The 23,210-nt window shown below is 37.5% G+C and overlaps 3 protein-coding genes across 6 annotated transcripts; 1 reads left to right on the top strand and 2 right to left on the bottom strand.

Moving 5' to 3' along the window:
- Nucleotides 1-1,073: 1,073 nt before the first annotated feature.
- Nucleotides 1,074-15,959, bottom strand: LOC306874000 (mitochondrial adenyl nucleotide antiporter SLC25A23-like). 4 transcript variants are annotated; one of them, XM_079423650.1, is made up of 13 exons: nt 15,779-15,906; nt 15,394-15,629; nt 11,632-11,755; nt 9,905-9,992; nt 9,390-9,501; nt 9,134-9,292; nt 7,609-7,761; nt 7,417-7,530; nt 4,369-4,536; nt 4,145-4,295; nt 3,541-3,701; nt 3,256-3,279; nt 1,074-2,122 (listed from the first exon to the last, which is right to left on the bottom strand). In XM_079423650.1, exons 2-13 carry the CDS (start codon nt 15,583-15,585, stop codon nt 2,054-2,056), a joined length of 1,515 nt encoding a protein of 504 aa, XP_079279776.1. In that variant the 5' UTR covers nt 15,586-15,629; nt 15,779-15,906; the 3' UTR covers nt 1,074-2,053. The 4 variants fall into 4 exon arrangements, with proteins under 4 accessions (XP_079279776.1, XP_079279775.1, XP_079279774.1 ...); XM_079423649.1 differs by having other exon boundaries at nt 15,394-15,926; XM_079423648.1 differs by having other exon boundaries at nt 1,080-2,122; nt 11,632-11,758; nt 15,394-15,917.
- Nucleotides 15,960-17,750: 1,791 nt separating this feature from the next.
- LOC306873998 (regulator of G-protein signaling 4-like) lies at nt 17,751-21,143 on the top strand. Its single transcript, XM_079423646.1, has 5 exons — nt 17,751-17,900; nt 17,982-18,047; nt 19,136-19,188; nt 19,272-19,435; nt 20,087-21,143. Exons 1-5 carry the CDS (start codon nt 17,857-17,859, stop codon nt 20,252-20,254), a joined length of 495 nt encoding a protein of 164 aa, XP_079279772.1. The 5' UTR covers nt 17,751-17,856; the 3' UTR covers nt 20,255-21,143.
- A 110-nt stretch (nt 21,144-21,253) lies between these two features.
- Nucleotides 21,254-21,896, bottom strand: LOC306873999 (UPF0390 protein zgc136864-like). The gene is made up of 3 exons (XM_079423647.1): nt 21,776-21,896; nt 21,568-21,623; nt 21,254-21,487 (listed from the first exon to the last, which is right to left on the bottom strand). Exons 1-3 carry the CDS (start codon nt 21,861-21,863, stop codon nt 21,329-21,331), a joined length of 303 nt encoding a protein of 100 aa, XP_079279773.1. The 5' UTR covers nt 21,864-21,896; the 3' UTR covers nt 21,254-21,328.
- Between the last annotated feature and the right edge of the window lie 1,314 nt (nt 21,897-23,210).

Raw genomic sequence — 23,210 nt, 5'->3', positions numbered from 1 at the left:
AATCTGGAATAACAACAATCTACTGTATAAACACAAATCTGTTTTTTTTTAATTGGTTTAAAAATGGTATTATTTTTGTGTCTCAACTTTTCGTTCAAAATGGTTCAATCTGAATAAGAGTTTGCAGTTGTTGCTGATGCAGTGCCACATGTGTTCTCATGCTTCTTAGAGGTCTTTCTTTTCCAGTCTCATGTCACTCAGTGGATCTTTGTAAAACATTTGTTGGAAAACAGTGCCTTTTGTCATCCAAGTCAAAAAAACAATCAGAAAATGAGAGTTTTGTTTCAGATGGAGTCTATTTCTGTGCCTCATGTAATCTCTAGTAAGTGATAAAGTTTGGTCATTACCTCACAAATATTTAATTACTAATAAAATGAGAGAAATTGCATTTAAGTTGATTCATAGAATTTACTCATATAAGTGCTCTCTTAAAATACCAGCTGTTCTTTCTGTTTAGAAAACAATAAAACGTCTTTACATTTATTCTGGAATTACTCTCACACAACATCATTTTGGTGTGACATTCTTGACTTTATCAAATGTTATGTGAATCCTAATTTTCAGTTTACTTAAATGTCATTTTTGGCTTTTGTGAATGTGAAAACAGAAGTGATGCTTATTTTATACACCTTATTTTGTTAGCTAAATATCATAAATGTCAATTTTCTAAATGCAAACCTCTTTTTTTCAAGATTCAAAATTCAAACGAAAATGTATTTTGATTCTATTGAGTTCTTTACGAACATAAAAGCAATAAGAACAATGACTTTGCTGAAGTGCTTGGCACTTGCTTTGGACTGAAAGACTGAGTTATCCTGGACTGTTGTTGTATTATGTTTTGACGATGACAATTGTTATTGTTTTTGCAATGAGCTGATGAGCTGGGGGCTGTCATAAAACAAGGTTTCCAAATAAGACAGGCTTATTTCAGTTAGTCTGACTTATTATCAGTTGATTTGGTTCAAAATAAATCAGACTAACTGAAAAAAACCCTGTCTTATTTGGTAAACTTGTTTTATGAAACAGGCCCCTGGTGTTATAACAGTGATAAAGACCATCAACAAAGACTCTGTGCTGTTTAATTTAATTTAATTTACATACATTCTCTTGCATGCATTCAGACTTTAGTTTCCTTTCAAAGAAAAACACACGGAAGAACAGCAAAAATATATAATGACCATACATGATTTTTGTCGTCATCAAAATAAGAACAATAATAATGTTAGCATACAAAAGCACTAGAAATGAGGAGACCCAAACGAAATCTGCAAACTTTTTTTTACTCTTGTCACACTAGTTGTGGGTCAATTTTACAGAAGGGATGTAAACATGGCAAATATTTAGGTTCTTTTGGAAACAGATGGCATAATTAGTTTAGTAAATAACTATTATTTAAATAGCCAGTGTCTGTCACAGCTGAATGGGAGGGACATTGTTGCTCTTGAGAGCACTTGATTGGATACACTCAGTGAGTGCAGGATGACGTCATCAATATTTTTGGTCCGTTTTCCCAGAAGATAAAGACTGGAATTTAAATGCATATATATATTTGCTAAAAGTTTGTGTTGTGAACATTTAGTAGTGCAGTAGCATATGGATGTGCCAATGGGCAGCCTAAAAGAAACAAAAATCCATGAGACTTGAAAATGCTTGAATTCTATGGAAACCTGTGTGCGCAGATTCCACGTGGGAATCTATATTTCATTGTAACACATACAAGCAGTCTATTTGACTATATAAACTCAGTCAGTGATAAAACACAGAGTACATTGACCCATATGGCTTTCTGCTCCAAACCGTAGGCTACAGTACCTCATGCATTGAGCATAACAGCTTTATAAACTGAACTCCAAGACTGCGTCCCAATCCAGATACCTACACTACACACTGAAAGTACAGAGTAAAAGTACTTCCGAGTTTGTAGTAAGATGACTGAGTTTGTAGTACACCAGTGTTGGGTCATTAACTGTGTATCAATACCACTCATCTACTGTTTGCTTGTTACCGTTAACATCTAGCTTAATTCATAACCTTAAAATAACTTTTGTTAAAATCACATACAGTACACAATAAAAACTGCTGGGGCAACTTCTGCCTTGCATTCCTCCATACTGTTCTTTACCTGAAACAGTCGAAAGAAAACCATTACACTGGGTTGGAGGGCAACATTAGCTGAAAAAAAAAAAAAAAAAAACATGCATGGATGCATGCTTCGAATAAATTCCACTGTAAAAATACGCCTTTGGAATATTATTGTGAAGGCCTTGTTCAAGAAACACAAGCACAATTAATGTCTCTGTAAATAAATTGTGATGAGATAATTTACACAAAAATGAACATAAACTGAAACTGTACAAGTTTATCCAAGTTTGTTTCTTCATCAGATTTGGAGAAATGTAGCATTACGTCACTTGCTCAGCTATGGATGCTCTACAGTGAATGGGTGCCGTCAGAATGAGAGTCCAAACAGCTGATAAAAACATCACAATAATCCAGTTCAAGCTGTGCGTTTATAAGAACTGGACTGTAAACAGTGCTAGATCTGTGCATATTTCTCTCCTGATTCAGACAAGATGACTGCAGAAAGCAATATTGTGGATAGAGGACTCATATTTTAGCTGGAAACAACAATTTGAAGTTAAAAATGCCTTAATGATTGATTTGTTTCTTACAAACACGCAGTTTTCGGCTGCTCAGTGCATTAACTGATGGACTGGAGTGGTGTGGATCTCTGTGATGTTTTTATCAGCTGTTTGGATTCTCATTCTGACGGCACCCATTCACTGCAGAGCATCCATTGGTGAGTAAGTGATGGAATGCTACATTTCTCCAAATGTTCCCATGAAAAAACAAACCCCTTTACATCTTAGATGGCCTGAAGGTGAGCACATTTTTAGCTAACGTTCATTTTTGGGTGAACTATTCAATCTGAGTTATGGAATCTTCAGTTGAGGGTTCTAGAACTCTTGATTGGTTGGCATGGTGATTTCGGAGCACACAGGGTTTCAGGTACAGTAGAAGAGGCGTATTACTGGACCACAGATAAAACATACACGTGTTTCTCGAAACTGAGGCACTTTCAATTGTACTGTAAGTTGAGCGGGAGGAAGTTAGTTTATTGTCCATTCCCATTTGGAGTTCAGTAGTGTGCACTGGGTTAAACACACACACAGACACACACACACACAGTACAGCACATGCTCACACAGTCTCCCACACGCAAGCGTTCATTTTACCGCATCCAGAGGGCCGTACCCTGTATATCTGAATACCAGGGCCCTGTTGACCAATAACACACATGAAGAGCACATCATGAACCTCAGTAATTCTGGATTGGGTCAGAACAGCACCTCTTAGATTCTGCATATTTCAGTGTTTGGATTCAGTTCATCGTTCTTCCTCACATCCAATGTTTTTTTGGTGAACATCACTCCAGTGATTTAATATATTGTAGGCTTAAATAAACAAGTCTTTGATTGTATTTTTTCTACACACACATGACTTGTCTTTCTCTCTCTCTCAGGTTCCCACTCCCAGTACTTTCCTCATGTGCTCGTAGACGACGTAGGAGATGCTGACTGCCGGGATGACCTTGAGGAAGTTGGGAGCGATGCCTCGATAAAGTCCCACCACACCCTCCTGAGCCACGATATTCCTGAAGAGGGTCAACATGGACAACTGAGGAGCTCCCTTCATCGACGCTGAGGAACCAGAAGAGGAAATAGTATCTTGACTTCTTATGATACCAGTAAACCTTTAGAATTAGTGGTATTTTAGTATCAATAGTATGTTATTAAAGCTTTATTAATATTTCGATTGTTTTTATATTTTAATTTGAGTAATTTTGTTGTGTAATTTTGACATTCTTATTAGTCTTTGTACATATATATATATAGTTTTTTAATTTTGGTATTTCCGCATTTTTGTTGAATTTTGTCTGCACACTTTGAGCTGGAATTCAATAACTATGTTTTTTTATGTTTATAACCCACATGTTTTATTAGTGATATTTTTTTACCAGTTTCCTGTGAATTGACAATTTTATTCTCAAATATTTTATGTGATAATCCATTTTTCCACACAAGTTAACATTTGTAGCTTGGGAAGTAAGCACAGCTCTTGTCTGATTCTGTGTGTGTCTCACCCTGCGCCTGCATGCGTGTTCGGATGAGGGCGAGCGGGTAGGACGCCAGCTGACCGCAGGTGCTGGAAACCGTGCCGCAGCCCACCAGCACCAGGACGCCCGGGTCGGGCGAGCCTTCCGTGTGCCGCTGCAACCAGGCATTCTTCAGCGTCTGAGAGAGGAGACAGTGTGAGAAAGAGCCTTTATGAAGGAATCATTCTCAACACAAACACACACACACACACCTCGTAGACGGCGAGGTCTATGCCGGCGTACGGGATGATGCCCAGCATGTTGGGCAGGTATCCTTTATAAAACGCCCAAACGCCCTCCTTCTGCAGGATCTGCTTAGCGCAGTCCGCCACACTAGAATACTGGCCTGTTTTACGAAGAGTAAGACGAGTCTTCAGCACCTACAGAACAACAGAGACAATCAATGTAGAGGCATGAAGACATGAAAACAATCACTGTTCCCACAAAAAAAAAAAGAAAAAAAGAAAAAAAAAAAAAAAAGTTTCAACATTGATAATAATCAGAAATGTTTCTTGAGCAGCAAATCAGTATATTAGAATGATTCCTGAAGGATCACGTGACACTGAAGACTGGAGTAATGATGCTGAAAATACAACTTTGATCACACGAATAAATTACTTAAAAACATTTTACTACTAAAAAATTACTTAAAAAATAAATTAATTAAATACTTAAAAAATTTAAATTTTTTTTTTGGAAATTGTAACAATATATTAAAATATTTTACTGTATTTTTGATCAAATAAATGCAGCCTTGGTGAACAGAAGAGGTGTTTTTCAAAATTTAATTACTCCAAAGTTTTGAATAGTAGTGTACTACTGATTGTTCTCAGTGTAAATTAAAAAAAAATGTTTTTTATTAAATATTAAAATAATTTATAATTTGTAAATGAATGAAAAAAAAAAAAAAAAAAAAAAAATATATATATATATATATATATATATATATATATATATATATATATATATATATATATATATATATATATATTATTATTTTTTTTTTTTTTACCAACAAATATATAAACTATATTCTTGACAAGTATTGTTTATAGTGATTATTATTAATAAATGTGATTAGTTATTAAAGAGAGATATATATATATATATATATATATATATATATATATATATATATATATATTAGGGCCGGGACTTTAACGCGTTAATTTAGATTAATTAATTACACAAAAATAACGCGTTAATTTTTTTTAACGCATTTTAATCGCACTTATTTTTGCACCGCGGAACGTTTCTCACTGGATGAGTTTCGGCGGACCGATTATACTGGAGCATCAACTAGCGTCAGAACGGACTTGTGTTCGTGGAGACCGGTCTTGGCTAGGGCTGGGTATCTAGTTCGATACTTGTTAGGCACCGACCGAATTGCCTCGATACCACCGAGTATCGAAAAACGTCTTGTCGTTCGGTACCAAATTTCGATACCTAAGGGGTTAATCTCATCACATCAGTGAGCCAATAAGCCTGCATCACTCTGTGTTTGACTAGAAACGGCGACGTGCAGATTGATCAGTGTTTGACCTCCGCGAGAGCGTTTCGAAATCGCACGGAGCAGTCAGCTCTTTAAATCGCGCGGTTTGTTTATTATACACAGACTGAAGCTCGCGTGACGCTCGCGGTCATTTCAGCGTCTGCCGCCTCACTAAATGAGGACATGAACAGCATCTCCAGACCTGCTCTGAGAGTCACTTCATGAGCATTTTACCGTTTGATTCGAGTAAAACTAGCGTCATCTCATATACACACACAGAACTGTAAAGGTATTCCAGGCAACCCGTCAAAATAAAAGTTCGGTTTTTATATTAACGGTATTAATATTGTTCAGCAGACAGTACATACTGCTACTACTAGGCTATTAAAATTATTAAAACTTTTTTTTTTTTAGTAATGATCACACAACAGTTATTCCATGTTTTAATTTTAATAGTAACCTCCCTTTGTTTGCCAAAATAAATAAACTTTGATTTTCAATAATTTAAAGAGAAATTAAATGAATGTTTTATGTCTTCATTTGAAAACCAGATACAGAACACAGAATTTCTGAGGAAAAATAAAACATTTCATAAGGCTATTTTAAGAATAAATTTAAATGAACTAAGTTGTTTTTATGCATTCAAATAATTAGACATACTACAGCAGAATTTAATAAAAATAAAACATGGTGAAAGAAAATAAAACACCTACTTATGAAAGTGGATGAAGATTTAACATTTATTTTAGTCTTTAACAACCTAGAAATGATGATTCTGTCTGAGCTATGTGTTTTAAAATGAACATGCACTAATGTAAACGTAGCCTAACAGATGTGTAAACTGAAAACTATTTGAACTTTATTAAAATTATTTATTTATTTATTGTGTTGGATATATTTTGTTCCTTTGTGCAGTGGCTCAGGAGATGAGGCTTTGAGTCTGTATAAATATCAACAAGCTAAAAAAAATATTTTTTTCAGATAATGTAATCTTATTTGTGAGAGCGACTTTAAAGCTTACAGGCTTCCGTACACCGGCCACCCACAGCGTTTTCTGGGATTTCTAACGGCTCGATTCTCTCAAGTCTGCACTCGATGCATCCTCAGTTTCAAGAACATATCCGGGCACTTTCATGCATCCTCTGTACTTGCGTTCTTGAGAATTGGAACTGAACTTCGACGGTTAACGAGAACACAAGGACGCAAGATCGCTGAAGAACGCATATTGAGAAACAGACAAAAACAAACCACAGTGAACATGGACAAAGAAGCTGATGAGACCGCTTTGGTTGGCCCTGTGGATGGGAAATTTAAAAATCCATATAAAAAAAACTTACTTCTCACTGTTCTCAGGTCAAATATTTATATGCGATTAAAATGCGATTAATTTCGATTAATTAATTACAAAGCCTCTAATTAATTAGATTAATTTTTTTAATCGAGTCCCGGCCCTAATATATATATTTATAACTCTGCTAATGCCAACATTTTTAAGTCCATTGTCTTTCCAGGACTCCACTTCACACTCCATTAACCACAGCCATTCACAGCTCACTGCTTTATTCTTAAATGGGCCGCTGAACGCAGAGCACTTTCTTTAGTGTGCTTGAACTTTACGTGAGGCCTTTAGTAATGTGAGCAGACATGTAGAAGTGTGTGTGTGTGTTATGACAGCGAGGCCTTGATATATAATAGTGACCTTTACGTTCAGAGTGTGCAGAAACCAGCTGTCATGTATGTGTGTGTGTGTGTGTGTGTGGGTGTTTACCTCCATAGGGTATATGATAGTTTGAGCTGTAGCTCCAGCCAGTGATCCAGCGACAAATCTCTCATGAACTTTCAGAGTTCCTACCTCTTTACTGCCTCTCATCAAGCGTTTAATCTGCAGACACACATACAAAAGCGGGCTGAGTTTTGAGTCGCTGTCCACATGGGCTGAGTGTAAAAGACAGAGCCGTACCTGTTCATAGGCCAGGAATTTGATGGCTGTCTCGGGCGCGATCTTCAGCACGTTGATGCCGTTCCCTCTCCACAGCGCAGTGAGGCCACCCTCCTTCACCATTGCACGCAGACTGTGCCACACATTCCCCTTATCAGAGCTCTGGCCGTGCACCTGACCATCAGAACATAATTCAGATGAGTTTTAATGTAAAGCTTCAGTCTAACTACATTATAACCCAAACACACCTAAACATATGAACTAAAAAAGATGACCTCCAGGGGTCAGTGTGGTGCTGAAAATATAGAGTGCAACAGTTGGGTTCAGAAAGTAAAACTTTCTTTCATTTTATTCACAGAGGAACTGATTTTTATAGTAACTCATAAACCTTTAAAGACAGACCTACTGTAAGCTCCAAGGTTGTTAATCGATGGTTTATGCTTTTGTTGAAGCAATCAGCCCACATTATTTCATCTTATTTTTCAAATAATCATGTTCAACAACGGTGAAAAACTACATTACCCATAATTCTGCACAGACTCGCTACCAATCAGATAATAATATGCATATTTTGCAATAAAAATAAAATGTTTCTATATACATAATCAACATCTTTAAATCCATAGTTTCATATTTCTCCTGTCATTCACAATGCTTTTCAGAATTGTAGTTTTTTTCCTTCATTAATGCTGCTAAATACATAGTATTGTACCTTTGTCTTTTTGTCCGATTTTCAAATACTTTTTGCATCAGATCAAAGTTTGTAATAATTCACAATGTAGCTGGTTGGTTTGGTTCAGGGTTTAGTTAACTAAAGCTTTAGTAATTAACTGAATCTAAAAAAATCTAAAATGAAAAAAAAAAAAATTGTTACCTGAAATGAAAGAAACATTAACTGAAAAAATAAATTTACAAAAATCTTAAACTTTTTTTTCATTTCAGCTAGTTGCCAAAGCAACACTAATCATTTTCTTTTAGTTTAACTTGATATACTAAAATAACTAAAACTGAAATAAAAAAATATATATAAAAACGATACAGGTATATTTAAAAAAATAAAATAATAAATTAAACATAAAAATTACAAAAGCACAAAATTATTAAAACAATTTTTTGTTTAATAAAAACTAATTCAAAATTGTATTATTATTATTATTTTATAAAATATATCATCATGGATGCTTGTAGTTAGTTAGATGCCTTTCATCTTTTATCCTTGTTCACACGATAGTATCCACCAAAGAGGAAAAAACTCAATGTATCCAAATAAAAGGTTTGTTGATTTGAGCATGCACTGAGCACGTTTTTTTGCACTTTATAAGAATAAAGAAGATTGCTAGTATCTTAGCATGTCATTTTTGGTCCTTTTTTTTGTTCACACAAGCCACAGCTTTTGCTAGATTGTAATGCGGGAACTACTTTGAAAGTATCTTGAGAGAAATCCTTGAAAGGCAACTCTAAACGGGAAACTGGCATTAAACGTGCATCAGATGGTTTCATTGTTTGAAGACGGAAAGTGACTGATCCCAGACCAGCGGCGTCTCACCTGCAGAAAGACCTTGAGTCTGTCGAGCGGCGCGGTTCCTGTCCTGGACACCGATCCCGCCACGGCTCCTGCCATCAGCTGCCGCCACACGAACCCCGACTGCTTCTCCTTCTCCGAGAACTCGTCTGGAACCGTCAAATGCTCTCCGATGTCCAACATCTACACAAACAAATACACAACAGTGGAGTTACAGAAAGAAAGGAGTTACTCAATCTATAGTCATGAAAACCTCTCTGTTTCAGTTTTTGCTTCTTACCACCGAGTGTTTCCAATACTGAGCGATTTCCTCTATGTTGTGCAGAGGGTTAAACAGGAAGTGATCTCGCCACTCGAACCAGTCGATGGTCATGGAATGGTCTTTATCCATACTGTACCAACACATTTCACAAGTACTGCATGTCAGAAAATCACACCTGAAAAGCACTTTAGTCAAGTCACCTTTATTTATATAGCGCTTTTAACAATGTAAATTGTGTCAAAGCAATAATGTAAAATGAAAAGATTAAAAAATATATTTTCAGTTAAAGGCATTTCATTATTGAATTCAGTGATGTCATCATCCAGCTCAGTTCAGTTTAAATAGTGTCTCAGGTCGACGATATCGCTGGAAATGAAGTGTCCCCAACTAAGCAAGCCAGAGGCGACAGCGGCGGTGACAAAATGGAGAAAAAAAACCTTGGGAGAAACCAGGCTCAGTCGCGAACCAGCTCTCCTCTGAACCAGCAGTTCATACATGCACTTTACATACATGCCAAGTACAAAAAGACACACCTTTGCAGGATTTTTGCGGCCTGCTCCAGCGTGACGTCCACGCCGAGATTGTGTAACGACTGCTGGATCTCCCCCACGTCCAGTTCACCTACAAAACACAATGTGTTACTGTACTGAAATATGAGATAATAGATCAATACGGACTTAATGGAACTGATGCTAATATGAGGTAGAGATACTAACAGTGATGTAAAAGTGCTAACAGCAATATCATAGCTTCTGATGCTAATATGTTACAGATGTTAAGAGTATTTAGGCACCAGAGCTAAAAATGAATATATAGCCGCTAAGAGCGTTGCAGTAGCATAGCTTCTAATGATACTATGAGGGTATATATGCTAACAGTGATGTAGCAACATCACTAACATTAATGTCTATGCTTGGGGGAAGTCGTGGCCTAATGGTTAGAGAGTCGGACTAGTAATCGAAAGGTTGCGAGTTCGAGCCCCCGGCCGGCAGGAATTGTAGGTGGGGGGAGGGAATGTCCAGCGCTCTCTCCACCCTCAATACCACGACTGAGGTGCCCTTGAGCAAGGCACCGAACCCCCAATTGCTCCCCGGGCGCTGCAGCATGGCTGCCCACTGCTCCGGGTGTGTGTTCACGGTGTGTGTGTGTGTGTGTGTGGATTTGTTCACTACTCACTGCTGTGTGTGTGCACTTGGATGGGTTAAACGCAGAGCACCAATTTCGAGTATGGGTCACCATACTTGACAATACGTCACGACTTTTTTTTTGAACTGTATGGATGCTAAATGCTAATGCTAAATTGAGGGTAGACACCATAGCAACGCTGCTAATGATGCTGTGAGGGTACAGATGATTACAGTGATGTAAAATCAGTGCTAATGTAATTTACATATGCTAATATAGCACAGTTGGGTCATTCTTCAATTGCGGTGGCTCTTTACAACAGTTGAAATAAACTTTAAATACCAATAAATTATAAAATGTATGCATGTTTGTATTCTGTAGGGGAAACAATTTGTGCACTATAGTTACATTTTTATTTTAAAAAACATATTTAATTGAGTTTTAGAGATTTGTAACAAAATATGGATGTTCCTGCCATACCTTAGAGAGGTATCATGGAATGTAATTGCAACAATTTTTAACACAAATAAAGTATAATGTGAATATAGATTTTATTTAACGTACAATTTTTTTAAAGTTGTGTCCCCCAAATTAATGTCTGTGGTGTTACTTCAAAATAACCTATACATAAGTGGCTGTGTCACCAGTGTTTGACTGAAATTATTTAAAAATCAAAGCTGTAATTTCAATGGATATTGCATATTAAACTAATTTTAAATGCATAGCAATATAAAAAACAAACTCTGCCTCTCATTTGCCACCCCAATTGAAGAATGACCCAGTTACTAATGGTACTGTGATGGTACAATGTTAACAGTGATCACACATCCTAATGATAATATAAGGTTATAGATGTTTTGTTATGTAATGGGATAGATTGTAGGGTTATTATGAGGATATATATGGCAAATATTATTCATTATCATATCTGTAACAAAGTAAAAGTAAAATGAGATCATAAAAATGATGTATACTGACCAGTGTTGTTATTAAATAAACCTGAAACTATTAAATATCACTGTAGTCGATTGAAATGAAATCTTGAAATATTAAGACATACTGTAATAGAATACACAGTGAATAATACTAAAATAACACTGATTCTGATAATACTGTGAAGTTAAAAGAAACTAACCGTCATTGTTTCGGTCCAAGCTGCGAAACATGAGTCGAAGGCGTTTCTCATGTGAACGCAGATACTCGGTGAACTCCTCAAAATCCAGCTGACCGTCATGATTAACGTCTCCAGCTTGTACAACCTGCTGAATATAGGGCATATACAGAGAGATAGCGGGGGAGAGAGAGAAATGGAGGGATGCCAGGATCATTAGGAAAGGTGGGATGGGGTGCAAATGAAGGAGAAAAGCACATTAAAACCATGCAAAGCCACCGGCCCACAGCACCAACAACAAACATGAGCAATCAGACCCCTAAACTGACACCCCCCAATTTTTAACATATACATGAAAGTGCACTATCCAGACTTAAACTGTTATAATTCATCAACACTTTGCAATACAGACTTCAGGTTGACACTTTTTAAAGAAGACAATCAGCAGATTATTGCAGAAGTGGAATTATTTCCAAATATGAAAGTAACAAAAGTTATAGAAGTTTTAAATAACAGGTTTAATTAATAATCAATTAATTTTGGGGTGAAATCTCCCTTTAATCATTGAATCTTAACACAGGTTAATTTCATTCTAATTAAATGCATTAACAAAATAAATGTACAGAGAAAGCCAAGCGCACAAAACGGTAGCTTCACAATGCGTTTAATTCATTTATATACACTTAATCACTGTTTAAATCCACATAATTGCTAGTTTAAATCTTCCTGATGTGAATTTCTGTACTTTGAGAGAGTTGTGCAAATAAACATGCATCTTGGTAAGAATACATTGTCCAAATTTAATTCACGTGAAAGTGTCACCACATGTTTTTTCAGGGTGTCGTCCCACAACACTCAGATTCCCAGTGTAGCGTGTCTGAACGTGTTTGTACTGAGCTGTGCAAACGAGGAGGATTAGAGGCATTTCGCTGCAGCTCTCAGGGTTCAATGAGATAAATCCTACATTCTGGTGTTTTATGGGGAGGAAATTGACTAAAATACACTGACTAATATAATAAATCATATTAGAGGGAACCGTTCAGTTCGGCAGAACTTTTTAAAATTAATCACGACACAAAAGCTACTGTCACTTTAAATGCACACAAAGTGCTTTACTGTGAAACTCATTCAAACCAGACATTATTCCCACAATCCTCGGTATGTTACAGGGCAAATCACGCTGCAACTATGCCACTAATTTCACTCATTTAACAAGCTTATTCTCCTCTGCTGGCAGACGTCTACAAAATAAATACCCATGTGTGTGGTGTTGTGTTTATTTACGTGAGCCAGCAGTCACATGACATTTCCTCTCACATGGATCCACTCCAAGAAGCTGACCTTTTGCACATTGTGCAGCCTACATGTGTGTTTCTGTGAGACTATGTGTGAAGTTTAGTACTTTCTTGCCAATATCATTCATCATAATGCATAATGCAAATACAAACACATGCACTCATGCATCCAAACCTCAAAAAGCAAAGCACACTACAAAATCAGCAATGATCAAGTTTCACAAATCAATATGACACAAGACTGTCCCAGGCAAACAGATCAATAGTCTAATCACTTAAGCTGAATAAACTGTATTTACACAGTATGTTGTAAACAGCAGTGCTGGGGGTAACTCATTACAAGTAATGTAATCAGATTACATTTTCAAGTATCGTATTACTTTTAAATTTACAAGAAAATATCTGAGTTACTTTTCAAATAAGTAAGTTACTTTGTTTTCCCATTTATTCACTGACTTCTGTCCCCGTCTTGAGAGAAATTGGGAGTGAGGTGCAGAGACAGAAGCACTTCTTTCAGCCTGAGGCTTATTCATTTCACTTTACAGTTGCCAAATATATACCCTTTTGTTTTTTGGTATTAAAAATACATATGCAAGTCCAGCCCAAGTGACAAAAAGTAATGCAATGCATCACTTTCCAGAAAAAGTAAAACAATATTGTAATGCCTTACTTTTAAAAGTTACTTGCAGCACGGCGTGGAGAGATTAGATCACATAGATTCATTTATCATCTGTGTGTGTCTGTTTGATCATCAAAGGACTGGTTTCTCATTGTTTCCTAGGCCTTGGGTTTGACCTGCTGGCATTATATCACTAACTTCTTTAGCGAGCAGTTAATCGATTAGAGATGCACAACTTGGTGTAAATTATTTCTTCAAATGGCTAGACCAACGTATGAGCAAAAAATAGTGATTCTTGACTTAGCAAACACGCTAGTCTGCAGTAAACCCTTATTTCAGATGGCAGCTGGAGACCCTGTGATGTTGATTTAATGCCAGCAGCTCTGTTCCTGCCATTGACCTTGAGATCATTAAGCTCATAAACTGGTTCATTAGTGCTGTAACACAGTGCTCTAATCTGCCCTGCTCCTGACCTCGACATGGAGGCCTTCGAAACAAGAATCTTGCTGTGCAGTCGTACTTTTATCATATGAAGCATTATGAGTTTGAGTAAGCAGCTACATAATGCGTTATACTCTCACTAATGGCTCCAGCACATCTGTCTAATCTGAGCTGAGCATCAGGCGCCATCCCAACCAGCTATTTTTTTGTTGTTGGTCGCTGTCTGCTTTCTATTTCTGGAGCACTGTGTCTCAACAGCCTGAAATCCTGTTTACATGATCATATAACCTATTAAATATTGTAGTTTCTACAGGTTTATCCCATTTTGTGTACTTCTGCACTATTCTTATAAGCCATTTTTGTAGTGTAATAGCAGTGCACTAAAAGCAGCTACGCATCATTGGAAATGTAATTTCCTTCAAATTTAAAATCTACAGAAATTGTTTCAATTAACATGACATTAATGTACTTAGTGTAGCCAATCCACCTTATTTGTAATGCACAAACTTCCACGTCCAGTCATTTTAGCTGCACAAAAACACTACGCTTGATGTGACAAAAATATATTTGCTCTCACATCAGTCTAATTTGTTATCTTAATCATAAACACACTGGTTTGTAGTGCAAATACCGCTTACTGCACTGTGGAATTCTTCTAGTTATTTAACTATAGCACTAATGAACCGGAAGTCTCGCACATTCACAGGAAATAGCTTCATTCAATGTTGAAAAAATGTAAGTGTCCCAAATGACTCACCATAAACTATGCACTTATGCATTATGTACTTATGCATTATGTACTTCGCCATGTGGTATATGGATTTTATAAGGTTATTTTGTCATTAATAATGCACAGTATCATTATAGCGCAATTTGTGTCACACTGTACAACAATAATTACTATTTTTGTATTATTGTAAGGGGTAGGTTTAGGGTCGGGGTAGGCGTAGACGTTACTAAAACACAATCTAATAGGCTAGTAGGTAGAAAATTAAATTGCATTGTTAGTTTCCGGTCAGAGCTGTATCCCTTCTAGCCACAACTATGTCCAACATTTCACACTTATCTAACTGCATTATCCAGTTATTTAAAGTGCACTGTTTCTTTTTAGGACGCACCTTTGGGGTGGACAGCGTAAGGTTTGCGACGCAATTTTTATCTTTCGGCTTGCGCGGAGTAGCCACGCCCACTGCGAAACCTCATTGGCCCGAATCGCACTCTGCATTCTTGAATATTAAGCATCAGACACAATCTGATTGGCTGCCTGCGATAGTATCGCGTACTGCGGAATTTTTGCTTTCAGTGTTCAGATGATCACGTGACCTGAAGGTGCAGGTTATTATCTCCACGTTAAATCATAAACCTATGAATTAACGAACAGTTATCCTGTACTATAAATACCCTTCCGTTATGACTGGGCTTCTTCCATACCTCCTCCACCGAGCTCAATGACATCCCCCGCGCGGCGAGTCCAATGCGCAGCTCGTTCACATCGATCCGTCCGTCCTTGTTCAGATCCAGCTCCGCGAAGAGCTCCGTCCAGAGCTGCTCGCGTTCAGGATCGACCCCGCTGTCCTGGCACCGCGCCCGCGTCCAGCCCGAGCGGCATCCGCGCTGCCACATGATGCTCTCCACGCACGGTCAGCCTCGGAGAGACATCTTGCGTTCTGCGTGCGTCCAAAAAAGGAACTGTTAGCGAAACAAACCGCGTCGCGTCCTGAGAGCTCGCGTTTCGCAGATGGTGTCAAACAGCTGTTTTGCACGCGAACCAGGAAGCTTTCGCAATCATGCATTCAGTACTTCCAAGATAGCTTACCCAGGCGCTAGCTGTTTCTTATCCACACGCATTGCGACATTTTAAGGCGAGCTGAAAACACCACGCTGTCCTTGTGCGTCAAAACATGAAGATCGCGTGTGAAAACCGAGAACTGCAGTGACTACTGCTGCCGCAACTCACCGACACAACTGCGGCTTCAGATTACACCCTCAGGAGGGGCTTCCTTCTGCCAACATACTCACATATGACCGAAAATATCCCGGTCCTGAACAGAGAAACCGTGTTAAATCATGCGCAATGAACTGAATGCAGCAGCTCTGCAGATAAATGACATACAGCTCATGCACTCAAATAACTCACACACTCAGCGACCTGAGTAATACATCATCTGTCATGCACGGAACATTATCTTCTCTTCACAAGGGTGATTGGTTACTTTGATTCAGGCTGCTTGGCTTATGAAGTCACTTCCTGAGGGTTCATGAAGAATTAAGGTTTAGGAGGAGGAAGTGCATGGGTTTGCATGGGAGCAGTAGGCTATATTTAGAATATTTTTCAGCATTTCTACTGACTCTTATCAGACAGATAGATCAGAAGTGTGAGCAGAAGAACAATTGTGACCCTGGACCACAAAATATATATTTTTTTTAAATTGAGATTGATTCATAATCTGAAAACTGAATGAATAAGCTTTCCATTGATGTATGGTTTGTTAGGATCGGACAATATTTGGACGAGATACAGAGCTTTTGAAAATCTGGAATCTGAGGGTGCAAAGAAAATCAAAATATTAAGAAAATTGCCTTTAAAGTTGCCCAAATGAAGTTCTTAGCAATGCATATTGCCAATCAAAAATGAGGTTTTGATATATTTACGATAGGAAATTCACAAGATGGAATTTGATCTTTACTTAATATCCTAATGATTTTTGGCATAAAAGAAAATGGATCATTTTGACCCATACAATGTATTGTTGGCTATTCCTACAAATATACCCCAGCGACTGAAGACTGGCTTTGTGCTCCAGGGTCACAAATGGTAGAAGTGCTGGCTTTTAAGAATAGCCGAACTGAAAGAAATATCTATGACAGATCCTAAGGTGGTTTTGTTAGATTGTCCAAACTTTTCATTTATGGCCATAGTTGGTTCAAGCTGGTCTATATAAGCTAAACTGCTTGATTTTGATCTGCTAGAGATCTCGGTCAGTTTGGTTAGACCTAGTAGACCTCCAAAAACAGCAACTATGTTGCACAAACCAGTCTGACCACCTCAAATGTCTCGCCCTCATGTCGTTTTGAATGCATTTGACTCTCTTTCCTCCATGCAACACAAAAGGAGAAGTTTAGATGAATGTCGCTGTATGGTTCCATATAAATTAACGGGGACAAATGCTATTAAGCTCTAAATAGAAGTCTTTTGAGAGGAACAGACCCAAATTTAAGTGTTTTCCTGATCTCATCTGCATTTGCATTTATTCGCAAATCTTTCTGCATGAAGACACTTGGACTTTAAATATAGAGTCCCAGTTATTTGGACTACTTTTCTGGTGCTTCTCTGACATTTCCGAAGCCCAACAGTGTCCATTTCCCCAGCATCTTGCATGTCCATTTCGTTTAGTTTTCCAACAAGGTCTGAAACAGAAAATTATGCAACAGTCTCCCACAATAATGTTAGTTTAAATGCATTATCGCTATCATTAAAATCAACAATTATAGCTTAACAAATGACAGTGACTGCATGGAAACAAACTATTCTGTGAACTGATGAACAGAACATGCTCAGATAACCTACAATGCACACCTGTTGTTTTCAGCTACTGTTCCCGGCACAAATACAGGTGATACACACACAGATACACGCGTTCTGAAGAAAACCGCTGGCAGCTGCTGTCCACACCAACTGTATAACATCCATACAATGCAATCAGCACTGAATGATTAGAGCTTGTGATATGGACAGTCATTGTGTGGTGTGTCACCCAACAGGTGTCTGTGTTGTTTCTCGATCTCAGGATCAGATTAATGTCACTATATAACAGCAGGACACAGAGACAGAGAGAGTCAAGCGGAGCCGGAGACATTTGATCGATTTTTGGAGGTTCTTTCAGACATTGTGTGATGTGTAAGGGGCTGTCTGCTATCCCCTCCTCATGCCTGGAGAAGTGAGTATCAGCGCTTTTGGAAAGACAGATACTGGAGCATTGAGCTGTGAATGGATGTGAAACTGTGTATTGATGTTTCAGGGCGAAGGGCATGAGGGTCAAACTGTCCCACCTGGCCGAAAAGCAGGAGTGGGTTTACAAACACAGGTAACACAAGTGCACTGCTCTCATTTAAAGCTCAATATACAAATTAAAGGGATAGTTCACCAAATGAAAATTCTGTCATCATTTATTCACCCTCAAGTAGTTCCAAACCTGTATGAATGTCTTTGTTCTGCTGAACACAAAGGAAGATATTCTGAAGAATGTGGGAAACAGAGCAGTTCTTGGGCACCATTGACTTTCACAGTATTTTTTTTCCTACTATGGAAGTCAATGGTGCCCCAAAACAGCCTGGTTACAAACTTTCTTCAAAATATCTTCCTTGAACTATCCCTTTAAGATTAATCAACTGCATAATGTTGATTACCACAAAAATTATTTATACTGTCCCTCCTTTTCTTTAAAAAAAAAAAAAAAAAAAAGCAACAAAGATTGGAGTTAAGGCCCGTTCACACTAAGAACTGTAACTAGATTGGCTCACCATAAAGCTGAGTGGATTCTGATTGGTTGTCAATGATTTTATCGCTCATCAGCTAAAAAAAAAATTGTTTTGAAAGTGATTTCAATAATATCGTTCCTTTGTGGTTATCATTATAGTTAAGGTGTTGTTGACTAGATTATTTACACTTTATGGTTTGATTCTTTACCGTAAAACCGTCAAAGTGAATGGGACCAATTTGTAAATGTTAAAATAATTTTTCCAATAAGCCACAAAATGTAAACAATATGTTTGTTGATGTTGGTTTAAAAAAAAAAAAAAAAATCGCGTAGTAACTTTTTTTTTTCGTTTAGTTATATCCAGTTTTAAAGCTTTGTTGCCATGACAACGCAACTTGGTAAACCCCAAAACAACCGTTAAGTCTAACGAGAAATTTACAGCTGAATAATACACAAAGTGATGTAAATTAATGTAAATGTTTTTTTTTTTCAATTATATGCTTATATTTCTGCTTTTAAATCAATTTCTGTTGTAAGTGCCTTCTCAGGAGCGGGTCTAAGTTATATATTTTGTGGTAATAAATATTATTCCACAAGTGATATCGATTAAGTTGAACTTGTACAGAACCCTACGTGTTGTTTAAGACATAAACAAGCTGAACTAAGTAATAAAAAGCATCTACTTTTTTCTTCAGAGCGCATGAGGAGAAGCTGCCTCAGGACCTGGAGTCTCTGCTCAACAGCAAGCGTGAGAGGACTTTCTTAATGATTTGACTTAATGAGTTCACTTCTCTGAACTCGCTTAATTAGCGTTCAATGGTATCTGCGCAGTGGGCATCCAGGCGTTCCGCTGGTTCCTGCGCTCCGAGTTCAGCGAGGAGAACCTGGAGTTCTGGCTGGCCTGTGAAGAGTACAAGAGCGCATCCGGGTCCAAACTGGCAGCAAAAGCCCAGATCATCTACAACCAGTTCATCAACCCTGATGCTCCTCTTGAGGTGAGAGACGAATGCAGATACTCTAGACCAGGGCGAATTAAAAAAATAGTAGTAGTATTGAATTTAAGTAAATTAAATTAAAGGTGGGGTAAGCGATTTCTGGAAGCCAATGTTGACATTTGAACCACGCCCCTACCCCAAAAGAGTCTCGCCCATATTTTGATAGCTCCGCCCCACACATACAACGATTAGTTCTGTGAAACAATGTTACTCACTAATGTTATCTCTATCTTTCTGTCGTCGTCCGGCTAGGCTAATGTCCGTCAAGTGCACTGAGTTCTCTCTCCTCTGCATCATAAGTAGACACACCCCTTAAAAGTTTGTTTAGGCGTTTTTGAAAATTTGAACTCACTGGATTATTACAATTAATAGCAAAAATGAATGTTTGGACATGTAAACTGATAAGATAGATAGAAAATATGGAAATAATTGACTTAAAACCAATTTTAGCTGGTGAAAATACAAGTGTTCTAATAATTTTGGCCACCACTGTATTTAACTTTTTAGGAAAATGTGTTTAAAATTGTCAAAAAATATTGTTGTAATGCAAAACGTCTTAATGGACCCGTTTCTTTCTCCTGGTTTTGAAGTGAAAGGCATCCCAGGCATGTTCTTGACAGTTTTCACTCTCATATACGATGTGTTTCTCAGGTGAATCTGGACAGTGAGACCCGCGAGGCGTTGATGGGGCTGATGGAGGATCCCACAGCAGACACGTTCGATGAGGCTCAGCAACGCATCTTCTCCCTGATGGCTAAGGACTCATTCCCTCGTTTCCTGCGCTCCTCTCACAGCCAGCAGCCTCTCAAAGTCCTGTGAGACACACTGTGCTGTCAAACCCTGTGCATCTGAGGTCTAGACTAGATCTGTAGTTCATCTGTAGAGACGCATGAGCCACGGTCAGGTAGAATATAGTTTAGTAGGATATACTAACTTTATATCTTTAAACCTAATAAAGTTATTTGGGTCAAAATGGAAGTGTTTTGCAGTCAATCACGCACTGAGAGCCAATTAGAGATCTGGAAGCTCAAGGTCGCCAGACAATCGAGGCTAAACAAAGAAAATAAAGCAGGCAGAGAGTCCCAGGGTTCAGCCAATCACAGAACGAGCAGCACGTCTTTGACCACAGGAAAACCTAAGAATGTGAGTAAGTGCGGCTGCTTAACAGTGGAAAAAGATAAATGTGACCCTGCAGCACAAAAGTCGCTGGGGTATATTTGTAGGAATAGCCAAAAATACATTGTATGGGTCAAAAAGAATTTTTCTTCTATGCCAAAAATCATTAGGATATTAAGTAAAGATCATGTTCCATGAAGATATTACCGTAAATATCAAAACTTAATTTTTGATTAGTAATATGCATTGGAAAGAACTTCATTTGGACAACTTTAAAGGTGATTTTCTCAATATTTAGATTTTTTTGCACCCTCAGATTCCAGATTTTCAAATAGTTGCATCTCAGCCAAATATTGTCCAACCCATGCATCAATGGAAAGCTTGTTTATTCAGCTTTCAGATGATGTATAAATTTAAAAAATGTACCCTTATGAGTGGTTTTGTGGACCAGGGTTGCATATAATTATAAGAATATAATCATGAAATCAACTAGATTTAAAAAAAAAAAAAAAAAAAGAGTGGTGCTTTCCCTTGACAATAAAAAAAAAAAAGTTAAAATGAAGATATTATAAAACCTATCAATACTTTATTATATAAAATAAGCACTGTCTAAAAGATCATGGCCTGTTGTACATATTTAAGATTCCACACCATGTTTCCTTTATCCAAAAATAAACAAACTTTTCAGTATTAGTCCACAGGAAGTGTCAAACATCAGTTTTTAATATGGAGGCGCCATCTAGCGGCGGTACAGCAGACTACAGTGTTTGCCTGTCATCAGTTGGACTTGGATGATCCAGCTGCTGGTTTTGAAGGTCCAGCTGTGCCGCTTTTCCCCGCGGGAGTCTTCAGCACACTCAGTTTCTTGTGAAGGGTTTTGCTGGCCCTCTGTGTGACTTCCTGTTCAATCCTGTTCCTGATGGCCACCTCCAAACCCTGCACCCAACACACAAACACACCAGTCAAACCGCTATTATCTGACGCAGACTGCTTTCAAAAGCGAAGTGGACGTTTACCTTCTTCAGTTTCTGCTGCTGGACCACTTGAGCTTTTTTGGGAGCGATGATCCTTCCTGGAATAAAGAGGATTAGACATCACTGCGAGCACACTGAACTGCGCATGCGCGCCGAACACGCACTCAAACGCGTTCGCACTGCTAATATGTATTTAACGCTGTTTTACGTTCAGAATACTCGTCTGTTCAAGAACACGTGATTTTTTTACCTCCTTTCTTGAGTCCTTTCGGTTTGTGTTGTTGCTTTTTAGCTCCTCCGGGTCGCTGCGCTTTAAATTTCTGTTTGCCTTGCGCCATATCTTCAGCCTGATCGTAACCGGAAACAAGATGTAGGGCACGATGTAGAATAAAAGTCTCCAAACAACGTTTAGGATGAAATTTAAAATAAATTAAATTTCTGAATACCAAACAGTGTTTGTGTGTGCGTGTGATGTAATTATAAATAAATAACTATTTAGTTAATGAAGAATAGGCTGAATTGTTCTTTTTTAAATTGCAAATTAATTTTAAGACTAATATGACTTTGATTTGCATTTGAGTTTATTTGCCAAAACGGATAACTGTTTTTATAAATTTTCATAAATCATGTTTTTTATTGTTATGCTTTTGTGTTAGCTGTATTATTATTTTTTTTAGTTATTATTATTTAATCAAAGCAACTCAGTTGCACTTTTATAGATATTAACTGGAATTGCAGGATTTAAAAAAAAAAAAAAAAACTTATTCGAGCACTTTTAAAAACAGAGTTATTTGTTTTTGCAAATTAACTCTTCATTTGCTCTTTTGTGGTGCCCAAAGACGTTATGAACTATGAAGGACTAGGGGAAATACAGCCTACAAGTAATATGCAAAGACCAACAACACTATTTATGTTCACTGTGGCTTTATTAATAATAAAAAGTGCCACATTTTAAAAGGTCAAGCATGCCACAAGAGGTTTCCATCAGTATATTTCTTTGCTGCAACGAGAGCCCTCGAAATACACACACACACACACGGCACTGTAGCCCACAAATGTACAGTTTGAGTCAGAAGTTTTTGATACCAAATAAAAGGTTAGGCACTTTTGAACCGGACAGAACGAGTGTTAAATTAAGCAATACGTGGATCCTCCTGGACAGAAACCCACCATCAATGACAGAAGCTCACTGCAAAACAGTCTCCTTTCACACCAGCCAATCACACGCCTCGATTTATTCAAATTAGACTGGCGAGGAGGCGGGGCTACAGTAATACTGTGGATGCTGGAGAAATGGAGTCTGCATGGACAAGAAGCTATAATGATAAATCTTCATGAAGAATTCTTTCATTTTAAGACTTGGCTGAATCTTTGCATGAACACAGAAGACTTAATTACATTTCATAATTTAGCATAAGAGTGTTCCGGGAGTCAGTGGAACCAATATCTTAAAGAGTTTTTGTATCTATATTAGTGTTGTCAAACGACTAATCGCATCCAAAATAAGTTTTTGTTTATGTAATATATATGTGTGCACTGTGCATATTTATTCATGCATATATAAAATACACACACATACAGTATATATATTTAAAATATTTACATGCATTCATATGCATATATTAATATTTACATAATTTATATTATATATAAATATATTTCATATATAAATATAATTTGATTTA

Source organism: Barbus barbus, assembly GCF_936440315.1.
Source record: "Barbus barbus genome assembly, chromosome: 8".
Lineage (NCBI taxonomy): Eukaryota > Metazoa > Chordata > Actinopteri > Cypriniformes > Cyprinidae > Barbus > Barbus barbus.
Note: the sequence above shows the minus strand (reverse complement) of the source record. Positions and strands in the feature narration are given on the sequence as shown.

Bases quoted from the DNA above. Each gene is read 5' to 3' on its own strand.
- LOC306874000 (XM_079423648.1), bottom strand. From the start codon at position 15,585: ATGTGGCAGCGCGGATGCCGCTCGGGCTGGACGCGGGCGCGGTGCCAG. The intron at 9,502-9,904 runs GTGTGTCTTTTT...GTGTTGGTACAG, and splicing joins GCCGCAAAAATCCTGCAAAG to TATGGATAAAGACCATTCCA. The intron at 2,123-3,255 runs GTACGGCCCTCT...CGACTGTTTCAG, and splicing joins CTGGTATTCAGATATACAGG to GTAAAGAACAGTATGGAGGA.
- LOC306873998 (XM_079423646.1), top strand. From the start codon at position 17,857: ATGTGTAAGGGGCTGTCTGCTATCCCCTCCTCATGCCTGGAGAA. The intron at 18,048-19,135 runs GTAACACAAGTG...TTTTTTCTTCAG, and splicing joins GAGTGGGTTTACAAACACAG to AGCGCATGAGGAGAAGCTGC. The intron at 19,436-20,086 runs GTGAGAGACGAA...TGTGTTTCTCAG, and splicing joins ACCCTGATGCTCCTCTTGAG to GTGAATCTGGACAGTGAGAC.
- LOC306873999 (XM_079423647.1), bottom strand. From the start codon at position 21,863: ATGGCGCAAGGCAAACAGAAATTTAAAGCGCAGCGACCCGGAGGAGCT. The intron at 21,624-21,775 runs GTAAAAAAATCA...TCTTTATTCCAG, and splicing joins GAAAGGACTCAAGAAAGGAG to GAAGGATCATCGCTCCCAAA. The intron at 21,488-21,567 runs GTAAACGTCCAC...TGTTGGGTGCAG, and splicing joins AGCAGCAGAAACTGAAGAAG to GGTTTGGAGGTGGCCATCAG.